The 18475-nt window shown below is 32.9% G+C and overlaps 1 protein-coding gene across 1 annotated transcript; it reads right to left on the reverse strand.

The window, feature by feature from the left end:
* Positions 1–981: 981 nt before the first annotated feature.
* On the reverse strand, positions 982–17673 carry LOC110710913 (uncharacterized protein HI_0077). Its single transcript, XM_021889255.1, has 7 exons — positions 17274–17673; positions 16603–16844; positions 16397–16493; positions 3307–3490; positions 3058–3139; positions 1406–1454; positions 982–1309 (listed from the first exon to the last, which is right to left on the reverse strand). The coding sequence occupies exons 1-7, from the start codon at positions 17640–17642 to the stop codon at positions 1238–1240; spliced, it is 1095 nt and encodes a 364-aa protein (XP_021744947.1). The 5' UTR covers positions 17643–17673; the 3' UTR covers positions 982–1237.
* Between the last annotated feature and the right edge of the window lie 802 nt (positions 17674–18475).

The raw sequence follows: 18475 nt of genomic DNA on the forward strand, positions 1-18475 counted from the left end.
GCCTGTATGGCCTATTGGTAAGCTTGTCCACCAGTTGCAAGGGAAGGGCTAGGAGTTGAGTCCTTATAGCCACATAAGCAGAGTCCATGCCAATCAAAAAGTGGTGAACATAATCATCTTCTCTCAATTTTTCAACCTGATGCACAATGTTACATGTGCACTTACCACACTTACATTCAGGAACCGAAACATACGTGATTAGTTCATCCCAACTCTTCGATAATCTGCCAAAGTAAACAGAAATCAGTTTAGTTTTGCCTTGCTTACAATCAACCAAGGTCGTCTTCAATTGACAAACCCGAGTCTCGCTCACAACACAAAAGCGGTTTCGAAGATTATCCCATAGCAACTTCGCGTCATCATAGCCAAGAGTAGACCGTACAATTGGAACCAAGGTATTAGATAACCAAGAAACCAACATAGAATGGACAGCCACCCAATCCTCAAGTTTCTTAGAGCCACTCGGTTTTGCAACCGTGCCATCAATAAAGCTAAACTTCTGCTTAGCCTTCAAAGTTGTCCTCACAGCCCTAGTCCTAACCCTAGCCCTAGCCCTAGCCCATTCATCATAGTTGACACCTTGTAGTTGAATCGGAGTAATAACATTATCTGGCCCATCACTTGAGCCTAGGTGAAAGGTCAAGTCTACCTTTTGTTTGCCTCCATCCCCTCCTGACATTGCTCACGAGAAAAGGGAAAAAAAATTGAATTGTGTTGAACTCTCACACACACGCACAAGATTGAACAATGTTTATGAAAAACAATGTTCAAAAAAAAATTGTGGATCTCACTCAGGCTTTGTATACCATGCTAAAATATAATATAATTGAATAATTCTCTATGTAATTCTCATTCAATATGAACGGCCACATACAATATTTATAGCCTAGGTATACTTGGAGGGCAAGGCCAAGATATACCACAATATTCTCTACAATATCTTTCACAATTATACAATATTATCATATATAACAAAATATATTCACCAATATGTCATAATATCTCAATATATCATCTACGTTCATGCCACTTCTCGTGGAGTAGATCCTGCATGCAATTGTCTTAAAAGAGGGAAACAGGTTAATCTTTACAAGTTAGAACACAAAATATAACTTTTTAGATCATAGGTGACATGGTGTTATAAGAATTAGTCAAATGACAGTCACAAGTTAGCTTAGAAGAAAAACGGGGTGGAGAAGTTCCACAAGCTGTGATTCTGTGACCATTTCTTCTACAATCACCTAGGGTGGCTGCTTGAATTGGCATTTTCCTTCTCCATCTCAATTATATGAGCAAGTCTTTCATATACCTGACAAGTTTGTGAAATGGAGAACTTTTATATTATTAAATAGTAGATTTATGCATTTATCAGAACAAAAACCTACAGACAACAGTCACAACACACCTCGGAAAGCTGCTCTTTGCTTTGATCGTCAGTTGATGATGCATCATACCTGGAAACAAGATTGAATAAAAGTCAGTCTACATTCAATTGTCAGAGAAGAGACAACTGGTATATCTCGTACAGGATAGTAAATTGAAGAACCAGACTTAAAGTTTAATCGGAAACTAGACTTGGGTGATTTTCAGCATAACAAATTCAAGTTTTTCCACACCTCCATATTGATAATATCTGTAGTAAACAGCTATTAAAGATATGTTGTATTGAAGAATACAAAGAAAACTACATGTTTAACATTAAAGAACACCAAACATCAGAGTGAATACTGAATAACACAAGCTTGTCAACAAGCTTAGATTCCAGCCCATTTCTCGTGTTGTGAATATTTGAATAGACGAATCAATGCTCCAAAGTTTTTGCCAATGAGCTACTTATAAGTTGGGAGATTACATGATAACAATATCACCAAGTTTTCAATCCGTAAATGTGGAATCATTTTTAAGACATCAATTCTACTAGAAGCTGAACAAATATTCCATCGTTGCCTTGAAATCTAACCAATATTTCACAATTTTTTTCTTCTGATTTCATTTCTCCGATTTTATCAAAGGCATAAATGCTCCCAAAACAGGTTCTATATCATCATTAGTAACACACCACGGTACACCACCAGGCACAACAGATATTAGGTAGTTTGTGTCACAAAAAAAGGGGTGATCATGTCAATATTCTCCTGCTATACAATCCATTTCTCTTCATCTGATGTACCTATGCTCATTGCGAGGCTGGTGTTATTAGTATTACTCCAACATTAGACTTGCACAAAACTCAACTTAGAGCTAACAACAAGACATACTATTGGAGTAAGAGGGAGAAAGCTTGTCAGTTAAAGAAAACACGTCAAATTTCATACAGTTATAAATCAGTCAGTACTTGTCTACTAGAGTTCTACTTTAGTGTTTCACAATTTCAATAAAAACTATTACAACTTTGAGTTCTAATAAAACCCATCGCTATTCATTACACGATTTCCATTCAACGCTGCTTTTAACGTATTATTTCCTTAGGTTTGTAATACAATTATAACCTCTTATCCAGAATAGTATACCAAACATTCAGAAAGTATTTTTAGGCATCTCAGTCACGAAACATAGCCATAAATATTAAGTACATTCCAACTACAACCCTCAAACATTTTTTTACATTTTTCACTGACTTCATTATCATGTCTTGCTGAACAATGAACAACGAAAATAGCTACTTGTGCAGGTGGGTGAAAGGCAGAATAAGGCATAAGACCTTATCATAGGAAAGGGCTAACAATTAGTTGAGCCGAATTGATTTACTATTTAAAGAACATTACAAGTGCAAATAATCTTTAAAGGAAAATTAGCAAGCATATCTGCTGCACAAATTGTCGTTGCAGCAATATCAATCTACCTAACATGGACACTAGATAATAAATTGGACTAACAAAAGGTAGGGTTAGCCAAACTCATCTAGAGTTGAACAATAGAAAGACTAATCCCTCAGGCATAATGACTTTTTTTTTTAAATCCATATTCGAAAGAAAATTCAAGAAAGCATTTTTATTTTTATTTGCATTTGTCAACTGTCAGTACCACAGCATCAGTTTAATAAAGAATTTGACTAACCAATGGCGGGGCAGGCCAGCCTCATCTCGAGCTGAATAATTGAAGGGTCCTTTAACTTCTATATCATAATCCTTTAGCAGATCTGCACCACAAATCGCATTATCAGCCAAAAACAAAACCAAAATAAAAATGGAAAGGTATACATATTATTGAAGATAAATACTAACTAAATTTATCGGAATAGGGTACAAGTCCACAGTTTAAAAAAATATTATATTTTGTGAAAAAAAAAACACATAAAGTTGACACCTTTGAAAGTGTAACAAGGGACTCGCCCCATCTTTTGACAAACAGAGAAGAACCAATATACTCCAACAGCAACATGAGCAACTTCTTCATCAGCGATTTGAGCTACTATTCTTGAAGTTTGTTTATCTCCAAATCCAATCAACTTTTTCACAAGTCGCGGTCCTGCATCAAGTCCCCTGGCCTCCTAATTACTAACAAGCAATTAGATTTGATAGATAAGAGGATACATGATGTATGTAAATAACGAGACCTTCAGTCAAAAGAATAGGGTTAAATGCAAATTCATAGGCGTAAAAAAGTTCATCAAGCTGAGAATTGGAGATGGCTGGATCTCTTGCTCAATACAGCTTGGTCAACAACTATCATTAGTAACACTACTTCTGTTTCGTGATGTTCTCATCATTTGCTGTTTGTGCAGATAAAGGAGAGAGTGTGGGTGAAGGTAGGTATGAATAAGGTGAAAAATGTAAGATAAAGAGCGTACAAAGGTGGGGAGGTGTAAGAACAAAGGTGGATATAGAAGAAAATGAGTGGAAAGGGTAAATATTGTTAGAAAAGAAGGGTAAGGTAGTAAAGATATTGCCAAACTTGGAATGAAGTATATATGTTAAAAAAATTATGAGAAAGATAAAAACGAAAAATTTAAGAACATAAAGAAACGGAGGTATCACACAATACTATAGAATTCTGCCAGCAGGATTTACCATAGAAAAATGCATTTATATATAAACCTAGAAGAGATGGCTTACCCACAATGCACAAAACACTAATTGAAAAAATATAGAGGTAAACATATCCTAGAAAGGCAGAAATTATGGATACATAAAGTTACTCCCTTCAGTGGCTAATAAGCACCCAACCTAGAAGAGTTTTTCTATGTGAACAATGCACAAAACACTTATTGAAAAAATGTATATAGCAGTTTGTATATCCTATAGAAGCAGAAATTATAGATACATAACGTTATTTCCTTCAGTGGCTAATAAGCAGTTAATCACCCAACCTAGAAGACTTTTTCTCCATGTTACTTGAAATCGTGTACACATGTCCGACACGAGTACGTGTCTAAATCTTCGACCCGCCTATTTTGTGGAAAAAAAATACATAATTTTTAACTTAAATGTTGCGTCTAAATGTCATACCCATGTCCTAGTGTTGAGGGACCGACACGGGTATTTAAGGTAAAATGAAGAGGCCGAGTAACACAACACTTTTTCCATGTGAACAAAGCATAAAACACTTATTGAAAAACATATATAGAGCCATAGTGTCTAAACGAGCTATAGGAGCTAATACTTCATCATAATCAACACCATACTTTTGCCTATATCCTTTTGCCAAAAGTCTTGTCTTGTATCTACCAACACTTCCATCTGCACCTCTTTTTATCTTATAAACCCATTTTACACCTATGGTCTTATGGCCCTTTGGCAATGTAGCCAACTCCCATGTATCGTTTTTCTCTATTGACCGAATCTCCTCCTTGGTACAAGATTTCCATTCTTCTTCTCCTAATGCTTCTACAAAAATAATGGGTCCGTGGTCTGCATAAAAGCAGAATGAATCAACTTCATTTGTCTCTTCATATTTAACAGGTTATTTTTATGTTGATGTGATCCTTCTGATGATGTCGATGATGATGAATCAAAATTATTTTTTAGTGTCCTTGGTTGAGTATTTTCATAACTCTTTTCTGTGATATCATTATAGTCTTCAACCACAATTTTCTCTTTTTTCTTTTTATCATCCCATTTTCAGGATTCTCCTTCGCTAAATATTACATCCCTACTCTCAATCAACTTTCCACTTTCCACTTTCCAGTGATAGGATTGTATAATTTATAAGCTTTGCATTGTAAACTATATTTAATGAAGATACATTTTTCACCTCGATCATCTAACTTCTTTCTCTTTGCCACGGGTATTTGGCATAGGCTATTGTAATCCCTCGTATTTTTAAATATTTAATAAATGAAATTTTATTTTATTTATATTATTTATTTGAATTTTTCTGGAATTTAATTGAAAAAGTTTCAAATTATTAATTAGGATTAAATAATATTTTAGCACAAATTATTTTATGAACCTTCATTCTACAAATTTTGCTCATAAAAACAAAGTCTAACCCATTTGTTTATTTAATTAGCTCATTATTTTTATGAAACTCAATCTTCCTACTTACCATATAGCTCTCTCTCCTATAAATATCCCATGAATCCCCAAATTTTTCCCCACACTAAAAGTTAGTCTTATTTTATTTCTCCTTTATTTTATTTCTTTTATTTTTCCTTTTCTTTTTCCTTTTTTTTCTTTCTTTCTTTTCCTTTCCTCCTTCCTACATGAAACACCATGGCCACCCAACACTAGCTGGTGCTGCCTGTTGCCCTCACCACCGTCGGTCGCGACCTACCAGCGTCCCGACCATGGCCCATTCCCTTTTCTCCTATGTTGTTTCCTTTTTTTTATTTTTGCTTAAAATTAATTTATTTGTTTTAGGTTTTATTTTATTTTTTAAAATTAGTTTATTTAGCATCAAAATCATGTTTGTAATGATTTAAAGTTATAATTTCAGATTATAATTGTGTTATAAATTTTCAGATTTTATAGTTTTAAGGTCCATATGAACAATTAAATTGAGGCTTTGTTCCTATTGTATTTCTAATGATTAATTTAGCATAAAAATATGTTTTAAAGAAAGTTTTAAGGAAATTTAATCAAATTTATATTGCTGGAATTAGTTTAGGTATTAATTTTTTATTATTGGTTGTTTTCTAGGAAGTGATTATTCCCTAGGAAACTTTTAATTGATTAAAAGTGGCACAAAGAATTATTTATACGAGATACGTATATGTCTACTTCGTTGTAAGTAGTATCATGTTTAGGTACCAAAAAATAAAAGAACTTAATTTCATGTTTAGATAAAACTTGGATGGAAATTGTTTGGTAAAACATTGGAATTAATGCATGTGCTTATGTTTATGAGACATGTTTTGGTGATTGATTATGTTTGTATGGAATTATAGACGCACGCATATTGAATTGGATTAATTGTTTGTATGGAATGTTGATACAAGCATATTTTTATTGGGTTGGTTTATTAACCACGTTTGGATTATTGAAGGATTGAAATTTAATGGCCTAAGTGGAATGAATTCATTAATTATTCCATAAAGTTATTATCATTTTATTTGTTACTCAAACATGTCTTGTTAGTATGTTGAGTATATGTGGATTAAGCCAAAATGGCTAGGTGGGTTGACTATATTCCACAATTTTGGATATCTTGGAATTTTAATGGAATTAAAGGTCAATTTGTGATGTGCTCATCGTTGTCCTAAATAAGATTAAAAGTGAATTGTAAGTATAATTGTTATGTATAGTCTACTTGAATGAGTCGGCTATTAATTGAACTTGTAATCACGTAAAGTGAAACATGGATGAACAATAATAAAACTCTGGAAAGCGTGATCATCTAGAGTATTGACAATTATAGGTTGGGTTACACAGTGGTAGCCCGTGGTATGAGGCTTGTTTAATCAACATGTCCCCTTTTCTTTTGGTATTTACATTTTTATTTTATGATGAAAGTTAAATGGGATCATAGACTAACTTTGAAAGAATGGAGTCACGCTCATTCTTGCATCGTTCTAAACTTTTATTTTAAATGGTCATTTGGGACCAAAATGATTTGGTGGTTTGGACAACCTCGTCTATTGCTTACTCCAAATTAAATTAATTAAATTAAATATAAAGAGTCAAGTGTATAGAATTAGTTAGTAAGTATGTTAAATTGATTGAACTATGTTAGTGTGGAAACTTGGTTAATGAATTCATGTTGAATGTTTATTTACTTTAATTATTTGAGCATGCTAGGTTTGGTATATTGTAGTTATTTCTGATTGTGTGCTTTTATGTGTGTTTTCTTTTGGTCATTGTCTTTGCCTTTCTGTAATGATCCAATTATTACACTTATATTATTGGGGAGCTTGATGTTGTGAAGTTCAAGGATTTGACATACGCATCGTCGAGGGATTGGTGTGATTAAGAGCATTCGTTCTTTGTGTTGAACTTATTTATGTTTTGGTATTAATTTATGATTTGGGTTTTAAATATTGGTTTGGTTTTAAATAAGGTTTTTATGGTTCCAGTTTGTAAGCTTTGACTTATTGGTTTTCTTTACTATATTATTTTAAGATTTAAGTTGGATTTTCCGTTGCGATACTTTGATAAAGTCTTAACGTTTTAACACGTGACGGTAACATGTCAATGGTTCTCCTCTATTTTATTTAAATTAATTCGTTTGGTAAAGGAAGAATTATTTGGGGTGTTGCAGCTATGTACCTAAATACTTGAAAATGTTCAACATTTGGCTTCTCACCACTCCATGCTTCTTGTGGTATCATATTTTCTTACACTCTTTGTATGAAAACGATTTAGAATATAAGTTGTCCATGCAACAACTTCTGCCAAGAATTGCTTACGTAATCCTCTTTCTTTCAAAATGTCTCGCGTCATGTTTAGAATTGTTCAATTCTTCCTTGTCCATTTTGTTGTGGTATATATGAGGATGTTTGTTGTCTAATTGAGTATTCTTGATGTATATTCGCCACCTTATTAGACCTAAGCGTTTTCAACTTACGTCCGCTTTCTAGCTTTACTCGAGCCTTAATGTACAATGCAGCATATACACCCATAATTTTCTATTATAATCATCAATGAAAGTAATAAAATAGCGATTAACTCCCAAAGAAATTGGCTCCAATGGTCCACATATATCTGTGTGTACTAATTCTAATGGTGCTTTAGCTCTCCATGATAATCCCTTTTAGAATGGAGGTCTAGCTTGTTTCCCAGTGCATATTTCATAAACTTGTTTAGGGTCTTCAATGGTAGGTAATCCATGTACTATATTCTTTTATTGCAAAAGTTTTAGGCCATTGAAATGCAATTGCCCAAAACGTTTATGCCATTTCCATGACTCATTCTCCATAACACCATAAAAATACTTTTGAACCTCGGTGTTAAGTTGCAGCGGAAACATGCGATTCTTCGCCATTTTCGATTTAGCAATTAATCTTCCACTATTATCTTTTAGTCGAAGATTATTACCCTCCATATGAACAATATATCCTTTTTCCAAAAGTTGTCCAAGTGAGAATGTTACTTTCATATTAGGTACGTAATAAACATTAGAAATGAATTCTTCATTTCCATTTACATTACCTTGAATCTTCTCATCAAGGTCAATAAATTTTTTTTTTCTCTTTTTGCTAGCTCATGAATCGAAAAACCACATATCTTGTTGATTACTAGCTTTTTCATGTGCTAGTAACAATGTAGGACTTTCTTCATTGTTTCTTGATGCTTCAGCAAAATTTAATCAATTGCCTTGATCCTTTTGTTTGCTCGAACACTCGGATGCATAATGTCCATAATTTTGACAATTATAACATTGAATGTCTTTTGATTTACCGCATTCATTTAAACTCTTTCCTGCTGTGTTTGACCCTTTCCCTTGGCCAAAACTTCTCTCATTACTTTAGTTGTGAGGTTGGTAGTTACCACGACCTCTTCCTCGTCCACGAAATCCCCCTTGATAACTTTGATTCAAGTACTTGCTCTATAACACCAGGTTCATTATTCTTTTGAATTCTTTGTTCATGTACTTAAAAAGACCCCATAAATTATTCTATTGATAATGAATCAATATCCTTTAATTCTTCTATCATAAGTAATACTCCCTCCGTTTTTAAATACTTGCTCCACTTTCCATTTGCGGCCGTTTTTAAATACTTGCTCCATTTCCTTATTTGAAAATCTTTTATAATATTTAATTAATGTCTCTCACCTAGTGGACCAAACATACATTCTCTCTCCTTCAATTGTCTCCACTACTTTTGTCTTTTACACTTTTTTATTCATCCACCAACCCTATTACCTCCCTATTTTATTACTTTCTCCAATTTTTCCTAAAACTCCGCGCATGGAGAAATGGAGCAAGTATTTAAAAATGGAGAGAGTACATAGTTAAATCTTTTATTACATTATTCTCAATAATCTTTATATCTTCAATCTTTTCTCCATTTAATTTTTGTTGGTTAACATCTATAAGTAGGCGAGAAAAATATTTAGAGATTTGAGTCATTACTAGTCATTTTGATTTCATCAAATTCACCTCGTAGTGCTTGTAAGCGAATTTTTCGAACTCTCTCGACTCCTTTAAATATAGTTGCAAGATTATCCCAAGCTTCCTTACTTGTGGTGTATTTGAGATTTTCAAAAATGTTTCTCGATCTAATCCTACGTAGATCAATAATAATGCCATTTGAACTCATCTTTCTTCTCTTTAGTCAATGCTGCTTTTGTTTTTGTTTTATATGATGGATTTTCAAACCCATCATCAACAATTTCCCACAAATCTTAGGAACTAAATAATGCTTTCATTTTGATGCACCAATCTTCATATTGCTCTTTTGATAATTGGGGTACTTGTGGCTGAACAAAGTTGGCAGACATTTTGTGATTATGATTAAAATACCGTGGCTCTGATAACAAATGTAAGAGTTATATCAATTTACAAATTGCTAAGTCAAATAATAATAAGGATTTTATGGAGGAATAAATGTGGGTTACAACCTTGGATAACAAAATATACTTTTCCTTGATATAATAAAACTTCTTATATTTCTCCTTTTAATTTTCTTTGAATCTCTCTTACTTTTTATTGAAAATAAAACATAGAATTTATATCATCTCATTGGCTAATTATAAGGATGAGAATTAACCATCATCATTATCCTCTCATATCTTATTCTAATATAAGCAATACAAAAATAGTTTTTTCTACAATAAAGTTTGTGGTTTTCAACAGATTTAAGCGAATGATTTGTTATTTAGATTTCTTGATTTATGAAATTGATTTATTATTTACATTTTATGGTGAATAAAATTTCACTTTTTGTTAAGAAAAAGAAATCGAATTTGTACAGAGAGAAAAACCATGGTAAATTTTGAATTTCGAAGTGATTCAATATTTTGATGGAGTTGGTTTTATTGTTCCAAACAATCTCTTAATGATGTAATTGATTAATTCGTTGTTGAGAGAAAGGATATTTTTTAATTTTTATATATTTTTTCCAGTTTTAGTGTTATTTTCTAAGGTTGGAGATGATGTTTTTTGTAATATGATAAATGTTCTTTTATCATCTTGGATACATATTCTTTTTTTTTTTTCATTATTAATATGGAATATGTTCTTCGAGTCTCATCATTATGTTCTTTGTATATATGAATTTTAAAAAATGAAATAAAGTATTTTAAAAGATGAAATTTTAAGAATGAAATTTCAAATTTTGAAATTTGAAAATGAAACCTTGAATTATTTTTTATAGAAAATAATCTTATATAGAGAATTTATGGAAAACTCAATATTTTGAAATGCTTTGACATTAAAGCTCCATTTACTTCACCTTATTTTTGTTGAACTGTAATTATTTTTACTGAACTTAAAATATTTTTACTGAATTGAAATAATTTTACTAAATTGAAATTATATTTTACTGATTTTCTATTATATTTCTTATTTAAGTTTACTGATTTCTACTGAACTGAAATTATTTTTATTGACTGAAATTATTTTTGCTAAATTGAACTTATTTTTAGTAAACTGAAATTAATTGAACTGAAATTATTTTTGCTCAACTGAACTTATTTTTACTAAACTGAAATTAATTTTATTGAACTGTAATTATTTTTACTGAATATTGCTATTTAAGGTGAATTAAACAGGGCCTAAATGCGACCTGCAAACTAAAATTATTATTGTTATAGATGATTGCTATAGATGACTGGTATGGCCCAATATTTAAACTAGAAAATACGATATGTGTATTGTTATGTAATTTTGTAATTTAAATACAATCTGCGTATTGTTAAATTATATGAATAATGTGTAATCCAAAGAAGAGTCGAAGGTGAGAAGGCCCATGACAAAGGTAGATGGAGATCCATGAAGAGTCCAAGGAGGTGCCTAATCAAGCTTAATTATTAGGATTGGGGGCCATACTAGCTCATAGTTAATTTTTCATTTTATTATTATTTTTTAAAATGCTTATAAGCTTATTGTATGTTTGTTATCAATGCGCTAGAATTTACTAATTAATAACAACATAATGAACTTAGGTCCCGCATACATTGAGGTTCGCTTTTCCAAATACGAAGTACTTGTTGACCCTTATTTAATAGTAACTATCCTTTTAACTCATTCGATGCACGGGTTATTACTTATGTTATTTTTATGTGTAGGTATGCTTTTCAATAGTTCAAACTTTTGACTTAAAATACGAAGTAATTGTTTCATGATCATTAAGGGGAGCGAATTAAATTGTACACTGCTAAAACTTAGTAAAAGAAAGAGAAAAGAGAGTGAGGGTGGGTGGAACAGTGGAAGAAGATGAAATATTTAGTTAGGTATAAACACATGAATATTATGGGATGTGAAATGACGTATTGATTAAGTTATATTTTAAATGTAGGAGATAAAAAAGAATATTTTTATTGTACTTCATATGTTTATTAATGTTTACAAATTATTTCAACTTTATTATATTATGGTGGAAACGAAACACTTCATTTTCTTACTCAATTTTGCAAGTTACAAAATGTACAAAAACTTTTAACATTATATATTTTTTTTATTTTAAGTTTTACAATAAAAACAGAATATAAAAAGGAAAGATTAAGAGGTGACATGTAGCATATAAGTGACAAATTACTCAAATGCCGCATGAGACTAATAAGGAGGTTTTGGAATGTAAGATGGGTTTGTTTGAAATCATGAAAGTATAGAATTCCCTTCTAGCCTATAATTCTCCATTCATTGCTTGACACCTTTATTTTGTTTAGGATGACATTCTACATGAATAAGTCTGAAATAACTTTTAGTGAATTACATGGGTTGCTAGTCAATGAAAGGAACATTCCCACAAACCAAAGAAAGAGGTTTTGACAATTCAAAAGAGGAAGGGTTTCAAAAATAAGGTGGTGGGCAAGAAGAAGAAGGGCAAGCAAGATGTCGTTTTTTATAAGCCTAAGCTGACCACTAAGCCAAAAGTTGCGTAAAGAAAATGTGACTATTGTGATAAGATAGGTCATTGGAAGAGAAACTACCCCTAATACTCCAAATACTTGGAAGGACAAGTTAGGTGCTTCCACTTCAGATATATACATTATAGAATTCGAAGACAAGAAGTCGGGTACTTCCACTTCAAGCATTTATGTTGTAGAAATCAATTTGACTTCTACTTCTTTATGGGTATTCAATACCGGTTGTGGTTCTCACATAGTTAATGATGTGCAGGGACTAAAAAGAAATGGAACACTAGCAAAGGGAGAGGTGGAGCTTCGCGTCGGAAATGAAGCAAGAATTGATGCACTTGTCGTCAGAAGTTGTTGTCTACATTTGTCGTCTAGATTAATTTTAGAACTTAAAAGTTGTTATTTCGTTCTGTTGATTACCAAGAAAATTATTTTTGTTTCAGTTTTGGATAATGAAGGATTTTGTTTTGAAATAAAGAACAAATGTTGTTTCAATTCTTACAATAACATGTTATGTGCTAGTACGAAATTGACTAATGGTTTATAAGTGCTTAGGACAGTACCGATCCATAACATAGATAATAAGAAACAATGATATAAACCCAACCGATCTATGACATTATCGGATGAGTAATATAAACCAAAAGTGCATCCAAAAGTTATAAAAGGATGGAATCCTTACGTCATGCAATTATGAATCTTTTGAGGTCTCTGAATCATGCTTTATGGGAAAAATGACAAAATCACCTTTTATGGGAAAGGGTAAAAGGGCCTATGAACTCTTAGCACTCATACATACAGATGTTTGTGGGCCAATGAGTTCAAAGGCAAGAGGTGGGTTTAATTAATTCATTACTTTCACTGATGATTTAAGATGATATGGCTATATCTACCTAATAAAGCATAAGTCAAAATCCTTTGAAAAATTCAAAGAGTTCCAATGAGGTACAAAATCAATTTGGTAAGACTATAAAAGCATTACGATCTGATCGTGGTGGTGAACATATGAGCCAAGAATTCAATGATCATCTAGAGGACTGTGGAATACTTTCCCAATTGACTCTGAAGTGCCATAATTAAACGATGTCTCTTTTAGGAGGAACCCAACTTTACTAAATATGGTTCAATCAATGATGAGTCTTGCTGATCTTCCAATTTCCTTTTAGGGATTTCTTTTGGAAACAACTACACACACTAAATAAAAGACCACCAAAAGATGTAGAAATGACTCCATATGAGATATGGAATGGAAAAATTCCAAACTTATCTTTACTTCAAATTTGGGGTTGTGAGGTACATGTAAAACGTTTACTATCACACAAACTTGCACCCAAATCAGATAAATGTCTTTTTGTGGGATACTTAAAAGAGACAAGGGGTTACTAATTCCATAATCGTCAAGAGAACAAAGTGCTTATTGCTCGTGATGGTGTCTTTCCAAAAAAGAGTTTATTTCCACAAAGACAAGTGGGAGTAAAATAGTTCTCGAAGAAATTTGAGATGAGCATCATATGAATGTGGCTCAAATCGCGCCATACACAAAGGCGCATAACTCTGTTATGATAAGTCAAGTCAAGTTAAAGCAAGCTAATTCATCAAGTCAAACTCTTGTCGTCCCACTTGAATCTTATTCATGCGAAAATCTTTGAGATGTTGAAGAGAACATTTCTATTGATGCTTGCCCCACGTAGGTCGAGTAGAACGAGAATTCCAAACAAGAAGTTGGATTTCAGTTAACTAAAGACTCTTAAATATTGATTTTGGAGAATTCAAAACCTAATACAAACAAGCAAGCTTTGATATCACCTAAGAAATGGCTTGAGGCCATCAAATCCGAAAAGGACTCTATGTTTGAGAATAAAGTTTGAACCCTAGTTGGCTTGCCTAATGGGTAGTACTACCTATTGGTATAAGGATGTATTGACTCAAGCATTAGGGTGACACCTATTGGATTACAAACCTTATCGATATAAGTGTCTTGACATCAATAGAAAGTTGTGTTTCCATGAAAGACCTTGGAGAAGCTAAGTACATATTGGGAATAAAAATTAATAGAAATAGGTCTCGAAGGATGATCGGACAGGATTGAGTCAAGACACTTATATCAATAAGGTTTGTAATTTAAAGTCAATAAATGCAAGTCATACTACAAAGAAGCATTTCACGCGGAAAAAGAATGATTTAGTTACTAGTCTTTTTCGAAGGAATGCTTAGTTACTAGTCTAGCTATAGGGAAAATCATCCATATGGTAGTTGCTAGATGGCCAGTAGTTCAGTGGAAAGTGATGAAGGGAATATTAGGGTTCCATGCACTTGAGTAATTGGGATACCAAAGGGGAAGAGAGACTGGATTGTCATGCAATTCATCAACATTTAAGGGAAGAAAAATTGGTGTTAAGGATATTAAATGAATATTGAATTTGTCTTATAAAGTAAAGAACTATTGAGAAGGATAAGGGGAACTTGGCAAGAAAGAAAAAAAAAGGACTCTTTATTGCATAAATGAAATTAAACCCGAGAAGTTTCAAACATTTTCGATCTATAATATTTAATTTATATTTGATTTTTTAGATTATAATCCCATAATCCTACCAAAATGAGACATGAAAGCATTTTGTGGTTGCAAGGGCTTCTAACTCTTTCAAAAGGTAATCATTTGGTGAAAGTATAGTGTTCTGATGATGAGACAAAAGGTGGAATTTCAAGAGTCAGCTTAAGAGTGAACCCACGGGTAGTGCTATCAGTCATTGTATTATCATGAATGACTAAATGTACAAGAACAATGGATGAGAGAATGGGCCATTCTTTTAAATACCTTTCTTCGGGACAATAGTTTTAAGTACAACAGAATACGTAGTATTAAAAGATCCAGTAAAAAAAATTTCTCAGCAATATCCACGAAGATGCTGATTTGTAGCTAATTTTTCAATGCTTGTAGATATGAAGACTGAAGTACATTGACCCTTGGTTTTAAAAAACGCGCCTCGCTCCCAGGCTCTAGGAAATGGGCTTTAGCTAGCCAGTCACCTACGGAAGGCGCGCGCCTCGTGCGCCTCAAAGCGCCTTTGGTAAGGTGCGCCTTTGCGCCTCAAGGAAAATAGCTGAGATATAAGTTATAAATTGAAGAATGATGGACACTTTTTTTAAATTTAGACTACCTTAGCTTTACATATATTATTATTTAATTTATTATGAATCTTTTTAATTGGTATTAAGTACAATCAAAGTAAAAAATAATTTGAAATAAATATGTAAATACATGCGCCTTGCATACAAAAGGCGCGCGCCTTCGCCTTGCGCCTTCGCCTAGGCTGCAAGGACCATTTGTGCCTTGGTGCGCCTTGCGCCTTTTAAAACTAAGCATTGACCTCATTCGTGAAACATGATGTGCTTGATCTAATAATTGAGCTCCATTTCAACCAAAAGCATCCATGAATAGCAAAGACCTATATTTTACTTAGTTCCTATAGTGCAAAACCCACGAATAGGAATAATAAACTTAAGTGTTCTCCGTGTAGATATCAGAAAAGGGTTTAAATTAGTTTCAAGAAGCTTTTCCAACAGCTTCATATATACATCTTGTCCACATGAATGATGATATACATGAAAGAAGAATGATCATCATAGAAGGATGATGGACATAAAGATACGAGGAAGAAACTTCACACATTGAGTGAGATTGTTCACTACCACAGACATATATCTTGATAAAGCTCTGCTTAAATATAATTCACATATCGAATTAAAACTGTTGTTTGGTTTATCATTTCAAAACCAACTGTTTTAGAATCCCAATCTAAGGCATATGTCAGTCATAAGGCCTTGCAATCATTTCTAGGCAAAATGTTGTGGAATACATGCTATCAATTTTTAAAATTCCATGGTAGAAGTCCCATACAACAATTATAGCACAAACGAATATCAGACCTCCATTGACCATGGACAACCTCATATAATATTAAATGGCTGAGACATGTCTAAGAGTGTTAGGTTACCTGGACAAGTGGGATTGCAGCCAAACGTGCAGCTACATCATTAGATGACTTCTGACACTCTCTCCATAGCAGATTATGAGCAGGCATATCTCCATAGCTGCTTATAGAAGAAGAGTTTAACATAATACAAAGTAAGAAATTGAAGACATTGCATCCATTATATCACTATGAAACACAAAGCTTAAAGAGCACTCATTAGTAATTACCTGAAACCAAGTTCAGATAATCTTTGTGAACACCAAGCAAAATGTCGACTCTCATCATCAGCAACATGAGCAAAATCAACAAAGAACCCCTCTCCGAGAATCTCCTCGTATGGAGAAAAACGGACGACAGTATCCCAAGCTAAGTCAATGGCATTTAACTCTACATGAGCAAGGTTATGAAGCATATATGCATTGAGCGGCAACCCGGAATCCTTAGGAGTTGGAATATACTTAGGAGGTACCTACATTTTGCAGAATTGGCACCACTTACTAATCATATGATTAAAGATAAATCTAGTACTACTAATTACAACCCATAAAATAGAGACAAATTGAACCCATTAAATGCAATGTGACACCCATTAAAACCTTATTAAAGTGGTACATTCTCTATCACCGTATTATTACCTTGACAATATTTATTTTTTTATCCAAAGATACATCATACTTTGAATACAATATTCAGAAATTAAAATTACTTTTACAAATTAGATATTAATTTCACTGATCAAAGGTTAAATTCTCTATCAACAATTTATTACATTGACAATATTTATTTTCTCAATCAAAATAAACATGCTACCAAATAATTTATACAATACCCAGAAATTAAAATTACCCTTACAAATTAGAGTTTATTTCAATACAATGAGGGAGAAAGAAGAATGTACCAACTGGGGCTTACACGGCCGTGCAGGGCGAGAAGGCGGGTCGAAAACCCCAATGGGGAGCTTCTCAGAACGCCATTTAGAATAAGCAAAGTGGGAAAGCTGGGATTTTGCAATTGGGTCACTAGTGGAGAGAACCATAGCACCAAGCTCAGCTAAAGATGAACCTGACCCACTTGGGATTTCGACTTGGTCAGGCTTCAATGGTGGTTCGGGGCCACTAGAGCCCCAGGCGCGGTCTTGGTTAATTGAACTCTCTCTCCATTGTTGTAGACCTGACCATTGATGAAGATGGGAAGAAGTTGTGAATGGTTTAAATTTGAATTTGGGGAGGAAGAGATGAGGGTGCTTGATTTTAGTGGCGCAAAGCATGATGCTAGTTCTTATGCCATTGAAGTGTTTTAGAATTGATGTTTTATTACATTTGGATACAATTATAGGCCTATTCGAACCGTTTGGTTTGATGTAAAACATTTTTAATGAAAAATTAGCTTCAAGTAAAAGCACAATTACAAATTAGTTTCGTTCACAAATTCTAATATGTGGTTGGCCGGTACTTCGTTAGTGTTATAGAGATTATCCAATCATTGTTCAACGGTTATTTTGTTACTATTATAAGGGTTACGTTGTTAGTGTTATATGGGTTACTCGGCCAGTTTTACGAGAGTTACTCGGTTAGTGTTTTAGGGGTTACTTTGTTAATTTGAAAGCAGTCATATGGTGTGACTAGTTGCACACAAGACGTCCTGGTTTTCCTTCATTTGGTTGCTTACAAGGTAAGGAAGAGGGAGGAAAATATAGCTTCCCTTATTTTATGAAATAAAATGTTTTCCACCATTAAGGTTGTATTTTTCACCATTGGAAAAGTTATTTTTCACCAATTCACAAACCAAACAAAGAAAAATATGAAAATCATTTTCCATGAAAACATTTTACTTCAAAGCAAATAGGGCCTTTATTTCACCTTATTTTTGCTGAAATAATGAAATTATTTTAACTGAAGTGAAATTATTTTTATTAATTATATATTATATTTCTTCTTTATATTTTACTGAATTGAACTTATTTTTAGTAAACTGAAATTATTTTTACTGAATTGAACTTATATTTGCTTATCTGAAATTATTTTTACTAAATTTTATTTTCTTAAAGTGAAGTGAACAGGGTCTGTGTTAAGATCGACTGATTTAAATTTATAACTTATT

The sequence above is a fragment of the Chenopodium quinoa genome, unplaced genomic scaffold, assembly GCF_001683475.1.
Source record: "Chenopodium quinoa cultivar QQ74 unplaced genomic scaffold, ASM168347v1, whole genome shotgun sequence".
Classification (NCBI taxonomy): domain Eukaryota; kingdom Viridiplantae; phylum Streptophyta; class Magnoliopsida; order Caryophyllales; family Amaranthaceae; genus Chenopodium; species Chenopodium quinoa.

Bases quoted from the DNA above. Each gene is read 5' to 3' on its own strand.
- LOC110710913 (XM_021889255.1), bottom strand. From the start codon at position 17,642: ATGCTTTGCGCCACTAAAATCAAGCACCCTCATCTCTTCCTCCCCAAA. The intron at 16,494-16,602 runs GTAATTACTAAT...TTCTATAAGCAG, and splicing joins TTATCTGAACTTGGTTTCAG to CTATGGAGATATGCCTGCTC. The intron at 1,310-1,405 runs GTGTGTTGTGAC...CAAACTTGTCAG, and splicing joins GCAAAGAGCAGCTTTCCGAG to GTATATGAAAGACTTGCTCA.